Source organism: Chaetura pelagica, unplaced genomic scaffold (genome assembly GCF_000747805.2).
Source record: "Chaetura pelagica isolate M959 unplaced genomic scaffold, ChaPel_1.0 scaffold221, whole genome shotgun sequence".
NCBI classification, from domain to species: Eukaryota; Metazoa; Chordata; class Aves; order Apodiformes; family Apodidae; genus Chaetura; species Chaetura pelagica.
Window position 1 is genome coordinate 7,239,678 of NW_009952533.1, and position 24,216 is coordinate 7,263,893.

Consider the following 24,216-nt stretch of genomic DNA (forward strand, 5'->3'; position numbering starts at 1 on the left):
TCTTTTTTTTTTTTTTTTTCTTTTTTTTTTTTTTTTTTTTTGGTTGCATTCACTCCAGGAAGAAATAACTTCCACCAATTCACAATTAAAATAGTTGAGAGAAGCAAGATGAATTTCAGATGGAAAATTCATCCCTTGGCTTTTCATTCAAAATCCACAAAATCTTTCATTCATCTTCCTTCTCTCTTTCTCCCTTTGAAACATAGCTCCCGCTCAGAAGTTTTTTTCCCCTTGGAAAGTAAGTGCCAAAGAAGAGAAAGGGAGCAGAGCAGGTTTCCAGCCCGCCGGGGAAGCTGTGCAGCAGAGGGCAGCGCTCTCCCTTGCTCACCATCCCAGCCCACAGCTGCCATCTGCTACGCAAACAAATCCAGACTAGAAGTCCATCTGGCGTTCCTCATTGAGCTGCAAAACTATCAATTAGTTCAGGTAACAGCTTGGTAAAATAAAAAGAAGTGCTTGTGTTGGATCAATTGTCCCTATTTATAAAGCCTGCTAAAAGAACACCTCCGCCCCCCTTCTCCTTCCCCCCAAAATATGTCATGACATTGTTTTCCATGACTGGCATTCACCAAGCAGATTCATTTCTGTCACTGGTTGCCCTGTATAAGCTCACACATTTTGCATCTATAAAACAAAGCAGTCAACACTCAGTGTCTTTCAGTGAAGCAGAAATCTTGGTCAGCACTTGTTAGGAAGAAACTTGGCTGCCCCAAATCTGCTGAAACCCCTGGGACCATCTTTCACTAAGCCTCTCAGCCCAACATGGGCTGGCTCTGTTCCCCCGTGTGGAACCAGAGCAGCCTGACCTGCCACAAGAGATACAGGCAGCAAAAAATGCAAGAGAGGCAGCAGCACAGCCTTAGTTCTTAGTTTGATACCACCATTTCCTTCCCCTGCAGCAAAGGCTCACACTGGAGCAGATGTTTGTGAGAGGGGATGGATTTCTCTGCCATTTCACTCCTGTGAATTGGATGCATCCCAAAGGCAAAAGGAGCCCACCCTCTTCTGTTCAGAGAGTCAGCTTGTCCTGGCCCATATTCCTAACTGACTGGTAACTTTGACCCTACAACAAGGATCTATGAGAATAACTAATGGTTAAAAAAAAGTCCATTATTGCTAATGAATAGAAATAGTTTTTCTTGGTTTGCACAGACTATAAATTCCTATTCTTTACTTCAAACCATACGCTTCATCATGAGCTCTTCTATGGACAGAGACCACAAAGGAACAAGCCTCTTAAAAAGCCTGGGAGTCTCCCAGCTGCCTGGGCTGAAAGGCATTTCCCGCTGTTACACATAACCTCTATTGTAATTTCAGTACAGACCAATTGTCACAAGGAGGACTTGCAGTCCAGAGGTTTATGTGTAAAGACTCGTGCCCCAATCTTTGTCTTTTAATCACAGAATCCACTCAAAGGGTTGTGGAACATATTCAAAGGAAGAAGTTTGCAAGGCAAAACTCTGGGAAGTCTATACAATGACTTCATTCCAGGTTTAACAAGAACAGCAAATAAAACACACTTTATGGAAAAAATCTGTAAGTAAGTTGTACTGATGATTTAAAGTACATAGAAGTATTAAATGTTGTGCAGATCCCTGCCAGGGGAACCCATCCATATGCAAAGGTCTTCTGAGCTAGACATTTTTCAAATTGGACAAGCATTTCTTTTTATTTAGCAAGGGGGAAATGAGGGTGGGTTGACAGGTTTGACAACAAAATCTTTGGGTCACAAAATGCATATTCTTTAAGAAAGATTAAATTCACAGCTGGATCTGTCTCTGGTGCTTGGGTTTGTTAACCAAGTAAGAATGTATCCCAAACAAGTCATTTGACAAGAGATGAAGTGCTACCATTTTTGCAATGACTTCCTCTGGATCTGATCCAAGGGTCATTAATGAGATCCAAGGGATCTCTTATGAGATTTCAATAATTTGTTTTTTTTTCCAAATTGCCTCTATAAAGCCTTTTTCTTCAGTGCCACAATCTTCCTCATCTACGAAGTCTAAAACTGGCAGCTGTTTCTGTTTTCAATACAATACAGTTTTCACCATCATATCAATGTACTTTTATATGCATACATGGCAATTTAATTCTACAGAACGTTTAAAAAATTAACTGCAGTGCTATGATTGTCCTGACCTTTGTTTTTAGGCTCTGAAGCATTCAGAAAATAAAAAGAAAAAAAACAATCCAAAAACCTCAGCAAGTGCCAGATCTGTATCTCCACCAGAATGGGTCAACGTAGGGAAGGGATACAGAGCTGGTGCCTTGCACATCTGCACGCACACATTAGGTCATTTTTGATTGCAAAATTCTGCCCATATAACTTTTTATGCATCCTACCTATTGAGCAGACCTTTGGGGAGGCAATTTAGTGAAATCCATGAAAATCAAAGGATACTCAGAGCGCAATCTCTCTCTGTCCCAGGTTCCATCCTGCAGCGCAGCCCAAGTGGAGATGAGCCTCCCTAAGGTGAATGCTTCTCCCACCTCATGGAAAAGAGCCTCACGTGACAAACAGAAAGAGCTCAGAGAAACACAAGATCAGCTTAATGACAAAGTGCCTTTCTCAGAGAGCTGCAGTGTCCCCCAGCCCTGTGCAGGAGGTGCCCCTCTGCCTACGGATGGTGTGAGCCTGCAGAATTCTGTGCATGAACACTTGTTCATCAGAGGGCACCAGAGGATTTTCTTGTTTTGTTTTCTGTCCTGTCTGCATGCTAAAGGCTGCTGTCCCTTCTGGACAGGCAGTGCTGTGTCTCTGGTGCCTGGGCATGCAGATCTGCAGAGTTAAGGCTTTCATACCTATTACAAACACACATTTGGTGGTCTTAATATTTATGAAGCACCTCAAATTCCCAAGGCATTTCACAGGTTATATATATAAAGAGTATTGTCAGCCAGGTCCTGCTTTAGGAAAACATTTCCATTTGACACAGGGACTTAATTATGTTAATAGAAGACCTGTTGAAAATAATGTGATTTTGGTACAAGTCCAAAATTAGTCGTAAGTGCTCTTCTGAAGAAGGACGGAATAAAACATTTACTTAAGTGCTTTCCTAAGTTATGGCTTCAGTGACCTGTAACTTAGCATTGTACTCATTATCGCTTAACAGTGCTCAGAGCTGCAGAACACCTAAGGACAGGGATGGAAAAACATCTTTCGTGAGTGAAACTGCAGGTAGAACTGGGAAAAAAAAAGCGTATTAAGTATATAAAAGCATAAAAGAGAAAGACTCCTGACCTGGATTTGCTAGGACACCTCGTGAAAGACCACAGTATGATACAAAAAAATATCTCACCCTGCCTCTGCCAGTCGCCACTCATGGACCCAAGGCACCACATATAGTATGAAATACTTAGGAAAAGAGCATGCACATATATGTGTGATCCCTCTCTGAAATCCTTCATTGACTCCTAGAAATATGGGCAGGGTCTCAGTTACCATCTGTGTGATGCCCCTTTGAGTACAGCTCCCTGTAATCATTTTGCTGGGCAAAGGACCTCTTTCATTATCAGCTGGGAGCTTCACCTCTTCCATCACTCCTCCACAGACCCTGCTTGCTCTGCTGTGCTGTGGGTGAGTCCCCTATGACAACAGCTAATTGGTCAGTCTATCCACTGAGATTCACTTAATTAAGTTTGTGAAATAAAATGAAAACTTTGCAACAGCTCCTTTGAAACCCAAACAATTCGGCCAGGAGACTTTTGCCTGTGTGTTGGGCTGCACTGGGCAGCTGTTGAAGGATCACTGACAACTCAGACCTTGTGTTTGTGATGTTCCTGTAACATGTAGCACCCAAGCTCCAGCGCTAGAGAAGAAATTGTACCAGTGTGTGTACTGCCCATAGGGAGAACTGTCCATAACCAGCTTCAGTCTTTCCCCTGCAGTAATTTGAGATTAATTTCATTCTTGTGTGGAGGGCCAGTATTTGGTGTAAGCACCACTTAAATCCCACTTCAGCATTATTTCCAGAGTTTTAGTGGAGCTGATGTGGTACCTTGTGCAAACTGTCTTGTGTATAAGTGAACTTCTGCATCAGCTCCTCTGACGTTTTGGGTCTTTGCTGTAGCAGCAAGGAATAAAGAAGACATTAAAGAATAAGGAAAATACTATTACAGAACCACAAATACTGGCAAGGCTGACCTAGCTGTGCCCTTTGGAACAAACTCTAACTTTTTTTTTTTAAACCAAGCAGATTTCCAGCTGCTAGTATCTCTTTAGTTAAAAAGAGACGTCCTTCCAAATGGCTTATAGAAATGTAACACCATACTTCTAGATCATGGTTTTAAAGAATGATTAGGCTGTGATCCTTTGCCTCAAAGTTACCCTGCAATTTAGGGACTAAGAACATTAAAAAACCCTATTCTATAAAATTGAGTTCTAACTGGACCAAAAAACATGGGGTATAATTTTTCCTTCTTCCTGTACGAAAGAAGCAAGTCAGCCAAAATGTTAAGGATAGTTCTAAACATAAGATCTGACAAATAAAATTTTGGTTTGAAGCTGGTTTCTACATCTAACAAATACATCTGCAAGGAGACTACATCTGCAAGAACCCTACAGTTGCTTTTTGAGATGCTGCCATGACACTATCAAGTCAAAATATTTGACCTCTCCAAGAAATTTCAATGTAAGATAAATTGTTGATTCTGTAGACTTACTCAGGAGGCAGTAATGTGATTAAAATCATCTGACTGTCAACAGAAACCATTTATTATTGTATAACAGTAAGCTAAAAACGCTTCTTCACAGTTGAGTATTTTGACTGAAAAAGGAAATTGTACACTGAACAAGTAATGATAAACTTTTCCCTATAAAACAGAGCTCAGGATCAACTAAATAACCATCACAGGTCATTATTATTATTTAGGTGTTTTGATTTATGTTAGTTCTGTTTGTCTTCGAAACCCTCCTGTACCCAAAATATTTTAGTGTATAGGTATCTATCTATCTATACACAAATTGCAAATATTTCATCACACTTGCAACAATGTTGACAGGGACTCTGGAGGGCAACCAACCACTGTAATCCTTGTGTTTGACAACAAAAACTGCCTTTGAAAGTTAAGAAGTGAAACGTACTAAGAAAAAAGCCCAAATAAACCAGGAAGTAAACACTTCCACCAGCTGCCTCCTTCTTTGTCAGCAATTTCTGACACGGATACCAGCATCTGCAGACCCTTTCTAAGAATATTCTTCTCATGCATCTGATGCACAGCTGCTAACAGGCAGCGTCTGGAAACCTCTCAGGCACTCCTTTTAGCCTACTGGTCAGATTTTGGTCTGTAAAAGTAAGAAAAGAGACGATGTTACACTAGGTCTTCTTTCCCAGCTATTGAGGTGATTTGAAGACAGGCCATCAATGTACAACTACTAACAGCATAAAATATAGCAAGGGGGTACATGGGTGGTGTGAAGCTGTAAGCTTTTCTTTCTCTCCTTCACACTGTGCAATACTTGTCTAGAACAGAACTCTAAGTAAAAGCCAACATAATGCAGTTTTAACCCAAACCTCAGCATTCTCTGTTAATCCAGACTCTCTTATGAATAAAGGCCTTCATAATACACCATTTCCAAAGCTTCCACTTCATGAAAGCAGGGTCCACATTAATGCAGGGTGCTGGTGCACCATCCTTCTCAAGCCATGTGTATTACATGCAGAAACAACAAGGCAATGATATATCCTGGAGTCAGACTATGAAGTGACCAGTGAATGGGAATTCAGATTTCTGGATTGAACTCTTGAAAAAGCTGGGGTCAGTCAGCAAAAACAGAGTGTCCATCCAAAACAAACTATTAACAAACAAACAAAACAAACATATGTCTTTAAAAAAACCCAACACCTTGATCGAACAAGTGTAGAAAACACTCAAGCTGTCGTTTCAGTTACATATTTATGAGCCACTGAAGAGCTACACGACTGCTCTTAAGCACGTGGGTAAACTGGAAGCTTTCCTCTCCCATGTGAACAGAACGAACGTATGTAGATGATGAAACTGCATCCAGGCAGACACAACTGTTGCTATTGCTTTTCGTGACCATCTCAGAATGGAGTGTGCAGGAGTGACAGTGCTCTGGAGGCATGTACATGACTGGTCCAAATCCTAGAAAGCTGACTCGGTCCCTCCCTCTGACCCTTCCCTGTAGTTTAGTGTTGGATCTCTGTTTATTTTTCAAGACTTCACCTCTTCGCAGTCTTGATCAGTGGAAAGCTCCACATCGGACAGTCCAACTTCCATTGCCATAATCAATGAAATATCTGAATCACTGCTGACTGCTGGCTCCTGTTCATCTGTGAGGATAGAAAACACAGGAAAAGGGCATTAGAGTCACATCTTTGTTTCAATACATGACTATTTTTTAGTCCTACAGATGGAACCCAGAGATTTTCTCCACCACTGATGTTGTGCTTAGATTCCAGACTTTGCTCTTACTCAGTATGTGCCTAAAGGGTTTTAAAACTATCAGAAAGTTCAAGCTATCAGTAGAGGGAAACATGATGACAAAGAGCCTGGATGGGTAATGCTTTTTTCTCATCCTAATCCTCTCGGGGGTCTCCATCCAGGCCCTTCATCTCCATGACCTTCCTCCCACTGCCTAAGCACTTCCCTCCCCATCCCCTTTCACATTCTCAACTTGGCATCATGCTACTCTTCCCACAAAGGTAGCAAGTTAAATACAAAGTCACAGGCACCGGGCTTGGCCATCAAGAAAACATTTCTAAGAGGAAAAAAATCTGCCCAAACTCTCCTTCAGTGACAGAATCTCTGTTAGCAGAGAATTTTAAGAGGCACTAGGCTAATGTTTGAAAGGAACAACATGGGTATTGTTAGTCCTGCCTCAGGACTCAGAACCAGGCTATGTGCCTTCTTCCATTCTTTTCTTATTCACCCTTTTCTTTGATTTGAAGATACCTCGCAGGTTCTTGATCCACCAAATCCACTGTGATCCCAAATACTGTAAGAGTCAGATTACTGACTTTTGACAAACCTCAAATCCTATCAAAACTACAAGCGTAGAAGGAGTACCTTTTATATTTTTAATTTTTTTTCCTATCTCACAGCACCTACCACGTGTGTATTTTGCAGCAGATAAAGCCAACAGATTTTAAGTGATGAAAAGCTAATTTTATTTCAAGAACAATCAGAGAAACAAAGCACACTGGATCAAAGGCACAAAAGGCACAACTCTTCACAGTTTAATTATTCACTTGAAGCTAAGTGAGCACTCTCCAGAGCTGTATGATTTAAAAATCTTTTTTAGAAAAAAACCCATGTATTTACTTGTGTCAGTACTAGACTTCATGTTTTGCAGAGAAAGCTTGAGTGGGCCCTGCATTATTCAAACTGAAAGAGCCAATGCCTTCCTTTACAACCCTTCCCTGTTTTCACCCTGCATTATTTTTATACTTCTTGATTGAAAGATAAATAATTCAGGCCCACAACCTCTTTATATCTGTATTTTTTTCCCTATCAAGATGACAGAAGTACAACATTTGAAGGCATTGCTTCTGACTATAAATGTTTCCAGTGGAGGTGGAGGAAGTACTTACAAACCGAATGGTATCTCCTGCAGACTTCAGTGGGCTTCAGTTACATTGAACCACTAGGTGAACTGCTGATCCAGGAGTACAAAAGCACATCACACACAACTCCAAGGCCTAAACCACCATCTGCAGTGGCAACAGCCCCCTAAACCAGAACAATGTGGTTCCAGACCACTGGATTATTTATAATTTCCTTGCAACTAACAGGATTCTTAAAAACAATGAAAATGATGCTCTAAATGTTACCTAAGAAAAAGTTTGTATTTGCATGGCAGAGTTCCTGAGGCTTAGCCATGTTAAACAGGTGCTCAGAGCACTCTTGAGGGAAAAGTGATTTTCATCTGAAGGAGCTGTGCAGGGAAGGACTGGCTGAATGCTGATGGCCACAAGCATGCTTGAAGAGGCAGGCGGAGCTGCCAACACCAAATGTCAGAGTGTCAAATGAGAAGCGTTTGTGGTGCTGAAATGTTATTTCAAGAATTGTTGTTTCTTCTAGGGTTACACAACAGAAAAAGAATGCAACTGAGTTCAAGACTGGCAGATGGAACAGAAACAGATTTACAGCTCACCTACCGACGGTCTAACCTAGGGACAGGAGCACTCACGAGAAAACAGGAATTTTACATTTAAAATCCTATACAATTATTCTACTTCTTGGATCTTAGTCTTTCCAAAGCATGGGCTTTGCAGTTTGTTTTCTTTGGGACCGAAGTGCAGGTCAGTAAGAACAATGAACAAAAGATCCTAAAAATGCCCATGCCTTCACTTTGGCATTGCCTTTCCAGCACTGCAGAAGTACCCAGAAAGATGAATGCTCCACCTTCCCTGCTAGCTAACAGTGCAGCAGTTTAAAATTCTAAAGCTACAGCCTGCTGCTTAAGCAGAGTTGGGGAATAAACCTCGGACATCATCATCCCTTACACCTTCCTTTTTAGGGAAGGGGGCAGCACTGACACTTCTTGGGAAAATGCAGATGACACAATTAATGAATCCTTCAGCATGACATCCTTGCTTTTGTTAACAGGGGTCCTACTATGGGAACAGGTTGCCCAGGGATGCTGTGGATGCCCCAACCCTGGAAGTGTTCAAGGCCAGGCTGGATAGGACTTGGAGCATCCTGATCTAACGGGAGGTGTCCCTCCCCATGTAGAGGGGCTGGAACTAGATGATATTTAAAGTCCCTTCCAACCAAAACCATTCTGTGATTGTATGACAACCCAAACATGCATAGGATGAAACTGGGAGGGTGCAGAATTTACATCAGACATCGATAAGCTGTAGGTAACTCTGGCTGCAAGGTCTACAAACCGCCTCACTGTGGCTCCCACGCACAAAACAGGCTTTTGAGACTGTGGTGGTTTGGGTTTTTTAGCCAGCCATTCAATAATGTGAGCCAGCAAAGTTAGTGACATTTATTAAAGTTAAGCAAAGCCCAGCTAAACTACCAGTGCCAGGAGCTTAGCCTGCATTCCCTGTTTTTAGATCCTATTTACAATGACAAAGCTTATGCCATCATACAGCTTCTACAGAAGATGCCTGACTCACTGTTAAGAACTTTTGGGACCTTTTTGTGAGTCTTTTTAAATTTGATGTTTTTCTTAGAGCCCTGAAGTCAGGTGAGGATCTCAACTTTCAGTGAAGATCTTAGCTTTCACTTAAAAATAAATGAGCCTTAAGAAGTAAAAAGGAAACAAAGAGTTTAAAAAACTTATCTCTTCTTTCTAGACAGATTTTATGTTGAAATATCTGACTTGTGATTTTAGAATTTTGAGCCTGGCAATCCTGTCGAATAACATACAGTATAATACTTCACTGTTTTATAGAATTTCCTGCCACAGGCATAAAGCCTTTTGCTTAATGAAGCAAAAGGCACAACCCAAGCTGCTTTTCAGCCTGAGTGCTAGTGCCTACAGCAGGCAACTGTAGACCTCACTGCCACATTCCTCTCATGTCAGCGAAACGCAATACGCCACAGCACGCTGCCTGCTGCCAGACAGACTTTTTCCACTCGCTTCTACTCCCTGACACACATTCCTCTGAGGGGTGCAATAAAGCAAACTCTTTCTCTAGCCAATACTGCTCAAAATGTAATTATGCTAATGCAGGAAGAATATCACCACTTAGATATGGAACTGCCCTATATAATAGTGGCACAGCCTTTACTTTTTACAAAGCTCGTTAGGTGATGTTCGTATTTGAGTGTAATTGCAATCAAACAAAGATGAAAATAGATAATTACCCTGGTGTTTTAAAGACAGTAGGACTGCACACTAGTAATAGTTACCTACGGCTGCTGTTACACCTAACACTTGCAGTAAGTGTGCAGCCGCTGTACACTAATAAATATTCCAAAAGAAAGGGTCAGATGATGGGTTTCTAAGAATTTGATACTGTTTTCAAGAGTCTTGAGAGAGACCTAAGCATTCAACAGTAAGTGAAAAGCATGTTTGTAAAAACATTCACCTGCCACGTGTACATATGCATACAGGCACAGGCCCAGATACACATGTAATGACCCTCTCAAGGATGAGGAACCAACTGATGTAACTGTGGCAGGTTTTGCACTTGTGGAGACCTCTTTCCTGCTCACTGTTGTGCTCCCCTCAAGGGGGCCGCTCTCCTAAAATTGCTCCATCTTGCACCAGAAGCTGAAATTTCCCACAAGCTCATGGAGCTGGAAAAGCTGCAGAACCCAACGATTGGGCAAGAAAGTCTGCAATTAATCTGCATCCAGGAAATCAGCAGAAAAGTAAGAATACACTAAAATTCTATGCAGCAAAAGCATCGCAGCACTGAATGCATATAAGGTTTGCCTAAGATGAGAGACTTCTTTCTTTCTCTGGATTTTCAGGTAGATCTCTGCTATTACATGCACTTGTGAGTAAGCAGCAAAGTATCAATTATTACATGTAAAATGAGAGCTGCCACCAAGTGTATAATTCATCTACTAGAAGTGTAACTAAAGCCAGCAATCTCCTGTTCTTGTGGATGAAAAACATGGGCCCCAGCAATAAACTATTCAGCTGGGAGTCAGTCTCCCTTCCCTCATTTATTATCAACTCTCTGTGAACTAATCCAGCATACTCAGTCCTGCTCCACACATAATACACTGTTGAACAGAGCTGTGCAGATGGCTTTCTTCACTTTATGACAGTCACAGGAATCAGAGGGTGAGAAAAAGCTGCCACCATCCTACAGAATTAGGTGCAACCTATTTCCCTAGCTGTAAAGGTGAGCATTTAGCACAAAAAACAAGTCTGGCTTTGTGCAGATATTCTGTTCCTGATGGTAGATGCCCAGCTTTAAGAAGAAATTAGTAATTATTGATTTCTTCATCTAACGACATGCTGCAAAAAACTTATCAGTTATTATCCCATCTTTAGCTGGCAGGAATTGTACAGCAGACAATGGCACTCTGTCTAAAATCTCATTTTTACAATAAATATACAGTTAAACTTGGACTTGATTTCACTATTCATTTCACATTCTCACTACTGTGAAATACACCTTATTTCAGAGCTCTTAATTTTCTGAAGATAGAAATAAGTCAAAACATGAAAAACCTGGTCACAGATGTGCTTTCAGATCTAGACAAGTATCTAAAATGTATGTTGTCAGCATGAACCTTACTCCAGTCTGGGGCTCACTCCTACTAAACAAACATTGCCCCCACTCAGACATGTCTACAAGCATTCTGGTGCAGAAGAAACCAGAAAAGTGGCCATCACCTGGAGCTCTGAAAAGAAAATATATCCAGGCTCATTAGAGGCATTAATAGGGGACCTTTATCAAAATATATCCTGTTCAGCATGAACCCACAGCAAAATGCCAATACAAGCAGCATTATTCACATTTTATTTCCAGAATCAGAACTACCAGGACAGCATTCATCACATGTGAGTTACATGAGAGAGAGACCTCTCTAGAGCCCTCTGTTTTTCTTTGTCTACCCAAGAATGCACTTTACCATTAGAGTTTATTGCTCCCACCACTGCAGTCTTGCCATAGCATCACTTTGCTGCTTATACCCTAAGAGGAGTAGCATGGTCCTATGAAGTTAGTTCCTCAAATGGCAACTCCTTCTACAACAGTACCAATCAAATTCTACAACAGTACCAATCAAATTTATCTACCACTAAGTCCCTCTTCTTTAAAAACATCAGTGATTTTAAAAATTATTCTCCAATGAATCATCCAATATGTCTTATTGGATCACTTTATAACTTAAGTCTCAAATTCCTTCCATGTCATCTTGATAATCGTAACACTTTAAAAGAGGCCATAACTGCACTAACAAAACTAATGCAATAAAACACATGGAAAAAAAACGCCTATAAAATCTCTAACGCAAAAGAAGCAGTGGGAATATGTGTGAGAAGAAATGGTTATAAAAACCCTGTTACTAATGTGGTCCTTCTGTACACAGTGGCTAATAAAATGGATGAAGTCTGGCTGGCTACAATTCAGAAAAAAGTTCTAGGGAAATATTTTATTGCTCTTTCCTAGCATCAGAGAGAGACTTATCTAAGCAACAAGGGGAAGAAAAATTCTTGAACATGGTGACTGCTTTTGGAAGAAAAAGTTAGAGTTGTTTCCATAAATAACAAGCCAGAGATCTGTGCATGCACTAACAGCAAGAGGGTTTCATCCAGAGGACAAAGCAGATCCAACCACCAGCACATCAGGAAGAACCAAACCCCATGACCTGGTGAGATTCTTTCAAAACTGCATTTAAAAAGTGTGTTTAACTGGATCAAACTCATAAGTGGCTGAGAGCGTTCATAGATGGGCCTGGATAGGAGACAAAGTGCTATAGTTTGTCCTAAAGCAAACTTGTTTTTTTCTTCTTATTGAGGGAACAGGCAACAAACTTTCTTCCATTAATCTTTTTTTAATATATATTCTGAGAGAACATACAGCATCTCTTAGTGAAAAAAACAACAAAGATACAGTTCCTTGTCATCAAACATCCTGCAATATGAAGGGGCACCATCATCATTGTCATCATCCTAGACACAAGTTACTGAGATGGAGAGTCAAAACTCTTCAAGGCATTCACTGATTCTGGGTCCCCGGTTAAGACACCGTATACCTCATTTTTCAGTTACAGCATTAATCTGCACATTGCATGGCTTGAGTACTATCTTCTACTAACTTCAGCTGCAGCTGTAAGTACTCTGCACTCCTGGAAATCACACTCCAAATATCCCAAGTCAAGCATTAAAATTTTCTGAAGTCTAAATTTGGAACATTCTGTAACTAAGCAATACATTTTAGTATTAGTTACCTAAAAAGACATTTTGTGTTTTGGCAAGACCAATAAATTTATTTTCATAAACAGTATAGAAAGTATAGGCACCCAAATGCTCCTAAAAAAAAAAAAAAAAAAAAAAAAAAAGAAAAACCCCCCTGTCCAAATAAGGACATATGATCTAAAACACATGGAGCTGATAGCAAACACATTTGCAGAAAGCTGAGCAAAAGGGAAGAATGCATACCAGATGTTATTGCAAGGAGACAGTTGGACGTGAGCATTTTTTCATTTTTTATACATATGTATGTATATCTTTAATGAGCATAATATATTAGATCCTTGGGATTTTGTTCATGAATCAGAACATAAGGCCTTTGAAATTCACAGCACATATTAACATTACTTTAGGAGTCAACACTTTGGAGATCTGTCTTCTCCATCTGACATTTTGGGAACTCAATCAGCTGCCTTGACAGGGAAATGCCAACCCCCTCTGTGATATAATGAACTGCCCAGTGTGACACAAGAAAACCTAGTATTTTTGCTTTCAGTATACTTTCCTATGTCTCCTTACTCTTATGGTCATGCTCATAATGTTCTGCTCCTGGCACTGGAAACTCCTTCTATGGCCTAGATACTGCAATACAATTTTCTCTTTCCATGACTACTCTTTCCTCTTCCTTATTGGAAACTCAGTCAAAACAAGACCAGAAAGATTACCTGAACAGTCAATGGAGTCATCACAGTAAGGTCTCTTGCACTGACCTATATGCTTTCATTTCAGCTAATCCCCACATTCAAGGTCCTTCACAGTCTATCTGCACATCTTGTCCTCTTCACAAAGTATTTTCTTCCATCTTTAACTGACCCCGTTCTTCAGACCCACACTCTCTGATTGTCTGATTGCCAGACAAGAACTACCCTACTTCCTTCACAAAAGGGCATCCAGCCTCTTAAACCTTTGCAAAGCTGCTTTTCCTTCCTCCTTCCAGGCCTTCCCATTGTCTGGAAGGGAAGAGTGACAGTGGGATGCTGCTGCACATCCTCTTTACTGTTCACCTCTGGTCATCCTCAGCGCACAAATACTGTACCAGATGCACCTCTGGTTAGGAGAGCATGTTCTTCTGATGTCCACAGTCAGTTTCAGAAATAAATCTGTGCAGTCTGCTAGAAACTATTGTTATTTAGAACATGCAAAATTATTAATGTATTTGATTGAAAATCAGAAATTGCTATCTCTCATAAAAAGGGTGAAGATTCAAAAATCTGTAACTACATGATGGTTTTCTCAGGTACCTCAGTTACTTTCAGTAATATATTAAATAGTCAAAGTTATTTAATTCTGAAAGAGTTTAGCTACTTTCAGTAACATCCTGCCATGTCCTACACCACTCTAAAAAACCTAAGAAACATGAAATTAAGTTTTCAATTTCACGTTAAACAAAAAGCCTAATTCAACTCTTCACCAAACTCACTCATAAAAAAAGTGTCTTAGGCACAGACTCAACTAAAGTCAGTATTACCAATTCAATCCCAAGCACTGCTACAAGCACTTCATGTGCAGGTGTTATTTTCTGATAATTTCTATTATTCTTCCACTTAATTTCTCTGTACACAGCCCAAGTTTCTGACTTAGCTGCAGTATATTTCCAGGTACCAGCAGCATGAGAAAGCCAAGCAGTGAAAGCCCACCTCCCCTGCCCTAACTCACCCTACTGCCACCTCTCCTGAGCCAGCTCTGATATTCCTTTGATTGGCAAGGGAGTTATTAAAAAAAAAGTCCACAAACTACATTGGAAACATTTTTTGCTAGGCTAGCAGCTGAACAGGCTGGCTCAGTCACAAGGCGAGAACTGCCGCCAACTTCAGGAAAGAAGCATACAGAGAAAAGAGGGAAGGGACCCCTCCTTGCATTCAAGATCTGTGAGCTGTCCCTGTGGTATCATGATGTTATATGTCTAAAATGTGTGGTGTGACATGGGGATTACATTTTCACTTGATTTTCTTAGCAGCTGCTAAAAGACCAGAGATCCTTGGTGTTAATTCAAAACAAATTGCATTAAGTGAGAAAGGTAAAAATAATCATACTTTGTTACATTAATGGTGTATAAGGGATGTTGCAAGGATTTTTCCAGTAGATGAGGAGAGAAGTGTAGGAAGACATCCACCCTTTCAGCAGTGAGCAAACATCTTTAAACACAGTGCCAGCCATTTAAAAATCTGAAAAGACTACAGGTATGTGACAAAAGCAGAGTTAAATGCTGTATGTACTAGATAGTGTCACACACTATATTTCCTATCAGCAGGCTGTCATAATAAGGAGAGTTTCACATCCAAAAGTATAATCAAACAATTTGTGTGCATCTCAGTTTCCACGGGCTATGCTGGAGACTGCTCTTGTGACTGAACTTTCTTATTTATATTTTAAAAACCCATGTCAGCAGTGTGCTGTTTCCTGCAAGCCTGAAAGGAGAAGGAAATTACAGCCTGACTCAGACACATAATGCGCTGGATTCAATGAGCCAGAGCGTAATGGTAAAAGAAACTTTAGTTCTGCTGTGTTCACAAGGAAGGAACATTCTTTCACAGGGTGATCTAGAGATGTACTGGCCACACAACTCCCTGAGATCAGTCACACAGGAGAGGTATCACAATACGCCCAAGCATGACACAATATTAAACCAGAAGCCTTGATTAAACCAGAAGCTAGTGGTTTCAACAACCTTTTTCTCTGGTCTGATTGTGCTGCAGAGCTGTGACCTCTCCTTGGGAGACTCCATGGCACATGCAGCTGCACAGAGTCACCTGAGATTGCTTCTTCTCAGCAATGCAGGTCCCTGCTGACCCATCTTGCACAGCAGCTCCACTTTGCACTGCTGCTTTGTACCCTGTTCCAGGCCAGGAGGAGTGAGAAAATGGGATGCTCCACCCACTGAGGGCACACAAGACTAGGACATGGAAGTGGACCTGCAGAGCAAGGCCTGGCTGGGCTATTGTCAGAGATCTCACATTACTGCAGCTTTTCTTCAAGGAAGTTAGAAGCTTCTCACTTCTATTCAGCTCATGTACAAGGTGGCTAGTAGCCAGCAAAAATCTGCATGGGGGCAATTAATTCTGAGAACTTGATGTGAAATGTAGGCTGCTGTGACAAGCAGAAAAAAAACATTTCTGCCTAATCACTCTGAGCTGCTTCCTCAATTACAAGCGTGCACACAGCTGTAACAGAAAACAACAGCTTGCTTTAAGGACAACTCCTGCTAATTTTTGAATGAGGGGTTGGAAAAGATCATGTTAGTCTGGCTGTGTTTGTCTGTCATGGCAGCATGTGCATGATTCTCAAATCTGTCTCCTTAAATACCCTTTACTGCACAAACTCTCAAAAAGCCTAGGTCACTAGCAAAGCACAGTACTGAGGAATCATATAATGAATTTTCAAGAGCAGGAACAATGAATATCCTTGTGCAAAGATGTCACAAAAATGCCTGTGCATATATTCGAGGTTTTATGGAGAAAAAGCACAAGGAGGTGGCTGAAAAGCTCAACAATGGAACTACTTAGAAAATGTGCATGTGTATCTTCTCTCCCTCTCTCTCACACACGGTCCTGCCTTTGCCAATCCTGCTAACACTGGGCTCCACCTGAGACATCCAGGACATTTCCAAGACAAAGGGGCAAGTCATTAACCCAGCACTTCCCAGGTTTTTCAATTTTGTACATGTTGCTAGGAACCCCTTCCTCACCATGAAAAGTTGGGGATGCTTGGCTGAAGTTTAATTCCATTAGAAACGTCCATAAAAATAATTTCAACCAGGCATATCTTCTCATTAGATAAGGGAAAAAATGCACAGAGTAATGAACCCAAAAGAGAAAAATCCCACAGTGGTGGTGGAGGAGGAACCTGTATGTCAGATACGTCATTTTCACTGCTGTCACTAGCAAAACACAACTTTTAGCACTGTAACTTTTCCCTTAAGGGGAAAACAGTCTTCCTTTTTGTTCAGTATTGGGCAACAAGAGGCCTGAGAGAAGGCCTGGCTCTGCTGCAGCAACAGCTCCAACGCCTGGAGCGGGGCACAGCTGTGGGACTGCTGTGCCCGCCAAATGCAGGCAGAATAGACTGGCATTCAGCAGCCATCCATCCACACAGCTTCAGCATCCTCCACACTGCTCAAGGGTTGCCTACAAACAACAAACGTGCAGAGACCATAACCCTGTGTGTCACACTTTTTCCCCCCTCCGACACTTGGCAGTGACATCAGTGCTGTGTCTCCCACCAGCCATGTGTGGACTTGAAGGATTTGACCATTTCTAGTCTCCTGTCACATGCTCATGGTCCTATAGTACTGTCAGGTACATGTCCCAAAAAAACTTGGAGACGTTTAGCCAAAGTACACTGCTTATTATGTTAAAGATCAACTGTTACAAGTCCATAAAATAGAGGATACATGACAGAAACAGCACAAAATCCCAGAGAAAATATGCTCTTGAACTTTACAGGACTGTCTATCCTGATTTGAATTGGACAGCTTAAGTATGTATTTTGTCATAGGCCATGGCTGATCTAAGAGAAATACAGATTTTAGTGCAACTCAGCTATAGAAAAACCTCTTGTAAAAAAAAAAATAAATCAAAATATGTGGTTGTCCTTGATATTGTGGCATCAGCAAAAGCACAATATTCTGCAGACAGCTCTGATGCATTTATTGGAACAAAGTAAGAAGCTGAACAGATGACTACAGTCATACACTATAGCTGTACTATTTTTCCTATGGTAAGATGGGCACACAGGTAAATAGATGTTTTTTCTGAATGCATGGAAGGGGCAGTTCAATTGGCTAGCCAGACATTTTTATGTCTACAAAAACCATTTAAGAATTAACAGAATGATCAATTAATAAGAACATCCAGTTTTCCATACAGAAGAAAATTTCAGCCACTTGTACGCAAATTAGCAATGAAGAAAACTAAAGTGACAAGCTGAAGTGTCACCCCTTAATTTCATTAGAATTGCAGTAGTTTTTGAAATAAATTCTAGATGCATTCCAAGTAAGATACTCTACTAATCTGAATCTCCCTCCTACGGGCTTCTTACAGCATTTGTACACCTCCCTTTTGAGGCCCCAAGGATAAGTTAAAAATCCTGCAAGGAAGCTTTCTTTAATATCCAGTTTCTCAGAATCTTTACATAAGGAAATTTTACCCTAATTGAAAACAGTGTACTCTGCAGTTCTCGTGCTCTGGGTTCAGATGCACTCACGGTTAAGTACTTGTGTCTGATCCTCCTTCGTACACACACAGAAAAGACAGCCCTGACCTTCACTGAGCACTGGCAAACACTTCAGATGAGTCAATACCAACTGCTGGAGCTACCATAAGTGTCTCCTTTAGAGATGTGAAATGCTTCACTGTTTTCAGATTTTTCATCTTCTCCGGCGTCTCAGTGATAATGTTGTTTTAAACAACAGCAAGAAAGGGTAGGTTGGGCAGAAACCACGCTTCAAAGTAGCTTCAGTAGAACAATTTCTTTAACATGTGGGGTATTTCTCTTCACTTAAAGATGAAGCCTTAGGAGACTTGCACTGAAAGGGATGTCCTGAGTAGTTGAGTCTAGTCTCCACTATTGTAGTGGCTACACAATATAATCCCTTTCAGGTTTGCTAGCAATTAGTATCATTCATAGTACAAGCTTCCAAACTACTTAGTTCATCTCTTTGCCAGTGCAGAACTGCAGTCGGATGTCAGTAAAAAGCTGCAATATCTGGTTTTCAAAAGAACCCTTCATGCAACACCAGCCCACAGATATTTAAATATTTATTTTTTTTACATCCTATGATGACAGATTAGTTCCGCTCCTAACGCTCCTTTCTCTAAAACCTCACAAGCCTATCAAACCTTGCAACACGTTTTACATTCCAGGGTAATTATGCAGTCTTTAAACGGGAATTATTCCAGCTCTTACCTTCCCTGCAGCCTACTCAATAGTTGCCTTATCAGTAAGATTTGCCATCTACAGTTGTGGCCAACTTGTCTGATTGAGAACCAAATCTGACCATGGCCCCACACAGAAGTCTCTCTAGCAAAATGCAAACTTTGGTGCTGAAGACTTCCTAAAACCAGAATGGTTTGGGTTGGAAGGGACCTTAAAGATCACCCAGTTCCAAACCTCTCACATGAGCAGGGACACCTCCCACTGGACCAGGTTACTCCAAGGCCCACTCAACCTGGCCTTGAACACTTCCAGAGATGGGGCTTCCACAACTTCCCTGGGCAACTTGTTCCAGTGTTTCAGCACCCTCACAGGAAAGCATGTTTTCCTAGTATCTAATTTAAATCTACTGTCTTTCAGTTTGAGACTGTTCCCCCTCATCCTACTGCATTATGTCCTTGTAAAAAGTCTCTCTCCAGCTTTCCTCGAGGCCTCCTTCAGGTACTGGAGGAGATCTTCCTGCTATTTGGATGGTCTATGCAGCAGGAAGGTCCTTGAGTGCCACAAGGCAGTGGTAAGCACAATGTGCCTTGTGCCAGGCTGTGGGTTGGCATTTTGTGACAGGGTGCAAAATGACTCAAACTGCCACTGATATTTATGGATTGGCAAGTGGAATATGACATTGTCAGTGCTGGTACAATCTATAAGTCTTGTGTAACTGTGACTGAGTCCTAGCAGAAAGAGCAAAATAGATTTAAGCAGCCAGAAACAGTTCATAGTTTCAGGCAGGAACATTTCCCAGGCGGGACTTCCTGCAAAATTAAGCAAAACAATTGATTCAATCTGTCTATGTAGAGTTGTTTTTACAAGAAATGTGGCTCTTTTCATTACTTTAGAAATCAGACATGCCTCCCCCTCCTCTTTCTTCCCAAAAAAAGAGACTGTATCAAAACCTTTTCTCTTTGGAAAAGTAAAACCTCTTAAATGCCCTTTGGATCTCCTTTGGGTTGCTTTCACAGTTTGCTTAATGTATATAGCAACATGTTTGATGTAACCAAAAGCATTCTATAGGCAAGAAAAGTAAGCACATTTAAAATTCATCACAAGCTCATGAAATGAGGCTTAGAATATGACTAGGAGGCATATAGAACCACTGCCTATTTGGAGCAGAAATGTTCAAAATGTTATTGTTTCTTGCAGTAGTGCTAGTGCTCCAGATAAAATTCTAACAAGCTAGGCTGTGTATATTAATTCACATTCACAGCAACGAGTACACAACAAATTTGAGAAAAGCATTCATAAAGGAAAAGGTCAAGAATTTATCTCATTATGTTCATTAACATTTTTAAAAATTAATTTACACCAATCTCCTTTTAATCGGAACATTTCTTTGACAATGCTGCAACAGCTCAACATTATTGTTTGCTTGCTTTTTTCTCATTAAAAAATTAATCCTTGATCTGCCAGGCCAGACCTGCTACACTTGAATCTTGTTTGAAAATACATTTACAGAAATGGCTTATGTAAAGTAGGAAAAAAAAATAAATCAGCCTTTACAAAAGTTGAAACCAAACTACCAAGCATTCTGAGTTAAAGATTTTAAATTAATTTAATGTGAGCCTCTCTCTAACCCTCTGTCTCATTCCTGCCTGTCTCCATTTCTGCCCCAAATCAGCCTTTATGAGAAAGAACACAGCACAGTTCCACTTGACCTGACGCTTTGACCTGAGACATGAAACCAACAGTTCTGTCTCACCAGCCTAAAGCAAGAGTGCAAGTGTGCTCACTTCTTATTTAATTAGCTCCTTTTGCTCTCCTTGCTCATGCCGCACATAAGTAACATTAGAAATCTGTGAGCTCCATTTTCTTACTTACGAAATGCTAGTTGTGACAATTAAAACCCAGAAGGAGGCAACCAGGACAATAAGCAGCAAGACTAACACTGAAGAGGGAACTCAATCTCACCTGAAGGCCACTAAAGGTGCCTAAAGGACACCCCAGTCACAGGATCATAGAATTGTCAGAGTTGGAAGGGACCTCTAGAAATCATCGAGCCCAACTCCCATGCTAAAGCAGGATGCCCTAGAGCACATTACTCACAACTGCATCCAGGTGGGTCTTGAATATCTCCAGAGAAGGGGCCTCCACAATCCCCCTGGGCAGCCTGTGCCAGTGCTCTGTCACCCTCACCATAAATAAGTTTTTCCTCATAGTTAAATGGAACTCCCTATGTTCCACTTGTGTCCATTGCCCCTTGTCCTGTCACTGGGAACTACTGAAAACAGTCTGGCTCCATCCTCCTTGCACCCACCCTTTAGATACTTATAGGCATTAATAAGGCCTCCCCTCAGCCTTCTCTTCTTCAGGCTAGAGTCCCAGCTCTCTCAGCCTTTCCTCATAAGGAAGATGCTCCAATCCCCCAGTCATCTTTGTTGCCCTCCACTGGACTCTCTCTAGTAGTTCCCTGTCTCTCTTGAAATGGGGAGCCCAGAACTCAATACAGTTCTCCAGATACGGCCTCACCAGGGCAGAGTAGAGGGGGAGAAAGACCTCTCTCAACCCACTGGCCACACTTCCTTATACACTCCAGGATTCCATTGGCCCACCTGGCAGCAAGAGCACACTGCTGGCTAATGGATAATTTACTATCTACCAGAACTTCCAGATCCTTCTGCTTGGAACTTCTTTCCAGAAGGTCCACCCCTAACCTATATTGATGCTTGGGGTTCTTCCTCCCCCGGTGCAGGACCCTACACTTGCTGTGGTTGAACCTGAGGAGGTTCTTCTCTGCCCAGCTCTCCAGTCTGTCCAGGTCATGCTGGATGGCAGAATGGCGCTCTGGAGTGTCAGCCACCCCTCCCAGTTTGGTATCATCAGCAAACATGCTGAGGATACACTGCGTCCCCTTGTCCAGGTCATTGATGGATACAATGAATGAGACAGGACCCAGTATTGACCCCTGGGGCATCCCACTGGTTACACTTCTCCAGTTCTACCCTGTTCCATTAATTGCAATCCTCTGAGATCTGTCACAACACAGCCCTAGCACCCAGAGTAATTTCTCAGTGCCTCTGAAGGCCTGGGTCTGGCTGACAGCAAACGCAGTAGAAACTCTTAGGCTCTATAAATCCAGGGCCACTTAGCATCTCCTTTCAAATAAGCTTGCAGGCACAATCTAGGTTAAAGTGAACAACTTCTGGCGTAAGAAAATCCCCTACAAGCCAGTGCTTTTGTCAGGGATTCTTGCTGAAATGCTCACGAGGACATGAGAAAGGCCAAGACCAAGAAACCCATTTTCAGAGTTTCTTGTTGGAGCAGTGAAGGGGAAAGGTCAATTTCAGTTTCAACAAACTGCAGCTGGAATTGTACTAGAAAATATGCTCATTAGGTCACTTGGATACCACCACTACCATCAAGACCTCCTAACACTCTACAAGTGAAACTCAAACTGGAACAGAATAATTTTTCAACACTGCTTTTCTGCATGAAAACATTTTGTCTCTGTTTTAATGTTCCCACTGAACACATACTCCTATTCCACCTTCTTTTGAGTTCTGAGCATTCTCGTTCACTCAAGAGGCAAAAGAAAGAGATATTACCCTATCCACCAGCATGTACCTGGAAGAGTAAAAGTAACAAAAACTCTCTGAAAACCTGGAAGACCAGCTATGTAACTTCAAAAAATGTTAATGTCTTTGCACTGATTCATTATTATTTCCCTTGGGAATGCTACTGCCAAGTTAGAGTTAACATTTTGTGACCTTAAGTTTGGTTTTAATCCCTCCTGCCTTTTCTTTTCCATTCAAGTTCTTAAATTTCAACTCTTCTCATTGAAAAGTGGTAGTTTCCAGAAGGATCCTAGGTGGTTTCAGAAGAATATGCCTCAGGAGTTTTTAGAAAAAAGCAAAGATTAAAATATTGTTATATTATTTATCTAGTCCAAAAAGACGGCTTTTAGAAGCTGAATATACATTTACAATATATTTTTAGTTTTTACAAGGGAAGTGGACTTGTATTTTTAATCAAAATGAGACAAAAACTGAAGGATTCATTTTAATAAAAGAGAGACAGAAGGAATTAATTACTGCAGACAAATGTAATTATTTCCATCCTATGGTATATGCATTCATTATAGTAGTTTAACATGGCACTTTTAAAGATGGACAACTGAAAATGTAATCTTTCTATCATAGCTTTTCTTCAAAACTGTTTCCTTTGAAGTGTATCTTTAGGCTGCAAGTTAGAAAGTAGCTGGAAGCACATTACAACTCCCAGAACAGGTTGGCAGAAGGTGTTTTTTAAAAAAATCTCCTACTCTAAGACTATTTTCATCTTACAGATTGATATCTTTCCATGTAGAGAAGGAAAATTTCCTGGTGCCATTGCCTTTTTAAAACGCAGTTATAAAGAAGTAACAAAGTTTAGCAACATCTCAGTTGAATCCCATGCAGATGGGGACAAAACCTGAAGCAAGGTCTGTCAGACATACTTGATATGCCACATTTGGTGACTGCCTCCCAAGTAAATGTTAGCAGCAGAAAACCTTGCATTATTTAACTACCAGCCTGAGGAACTGACAGATTTTAAACCTCTTTTGTGTGATTATTTTTTTTCCCCACTGAGATGCTAAGGTTTAATAAAGCTATTTTAGCAAAGTGCTTTTCATATTTTGACTTTGACAGAGATGTTTTTGTCCTATATGTTTTCTATGTATTTTTCCTGTAGGAGTCTTACAGGAATATGCTGCCTAAACAGTGGCAAATAGAGCAGAAATTCACCACAGAGATCTTCAGGTAAGTTGTTTTGCACACTAGTAAGTGGATTAAGATAGGGTTTAATTATTGCCACAACAAAGCATATGTTCTTGCCTACTCTCTGAGTGCCTCAGATATGTTGAGATCAGTTAAAATGAAAAGAACAGTAAAAGGTATTGGCACTTGCAAAAGATAGTCACAATAAAAGGCCAAGTTGGGTGGATATTCCATCATGTATCTTCTGGACACTGGCCAGAGGAGTTGTGGATGCCCCATCCCTGGAAGTGTTCAAGGGCAGGCTGGATGGGCCTTTGAGCAACCTGATCTAGTGGGAGGTGTTCCTGTCTATGCAGTGGGGTTGGAACTAGATGATCTTTAAGGTCCCTTCCAACCCAAACCAAATACACGCAAGTAGAATCAAGGGTGACTCCTGTGGAAATGGCACAACTTTGTACCTCCTCTACCTCAGCCTCATGTTTTTACCCTCCCACGGGAAAATCTGCCTTTCCACTGTCTTTCTTTTCCCACTAAATTGACTAGATTTGTTTACTTGCTACAATCTGCTCTCACCTGTGAATTTTTCAGAAGTGGGTCCATCTGTTACTATCTGTGTATATAATGACAGGCACATTGTCCTGACCCTGGTGGGGATCTCTGGGGCCTGCACAGTGTAGGCAAGCATTACTTTTGGATTGCTTGTCTGTCTGAAATAGAGGAAGCAACCAGCAGCACTGA

The 24,216-nt window shown here is 41.1% G+C and overlaps 1 protein-coding gene across 1 annotated transcript in view; it reads right to left on the reverse strand.

Moving 5' to 3' along the window:
* Positions 1-5,876: 5,876 nt before the first annotated feature.
* The window catches only part of RNF150 (ring finger protein 150), a 51,260-nt gene continuing 32,920 nt past the window's right edge, over positions 5,877-24,216 (reverse strand). The window contains exon 7 of the mRNA XM_010008994.1: positions 5,877-6,293. Coding sequence (XP_010007296.1) covers positions 6,175-6,293 — 119 coding nt within the window. The 3' untranslated portion in view covers positions 5,877-6,174. The remainder of the gene's footprint in view (positions 6,294-24,216) is intronic.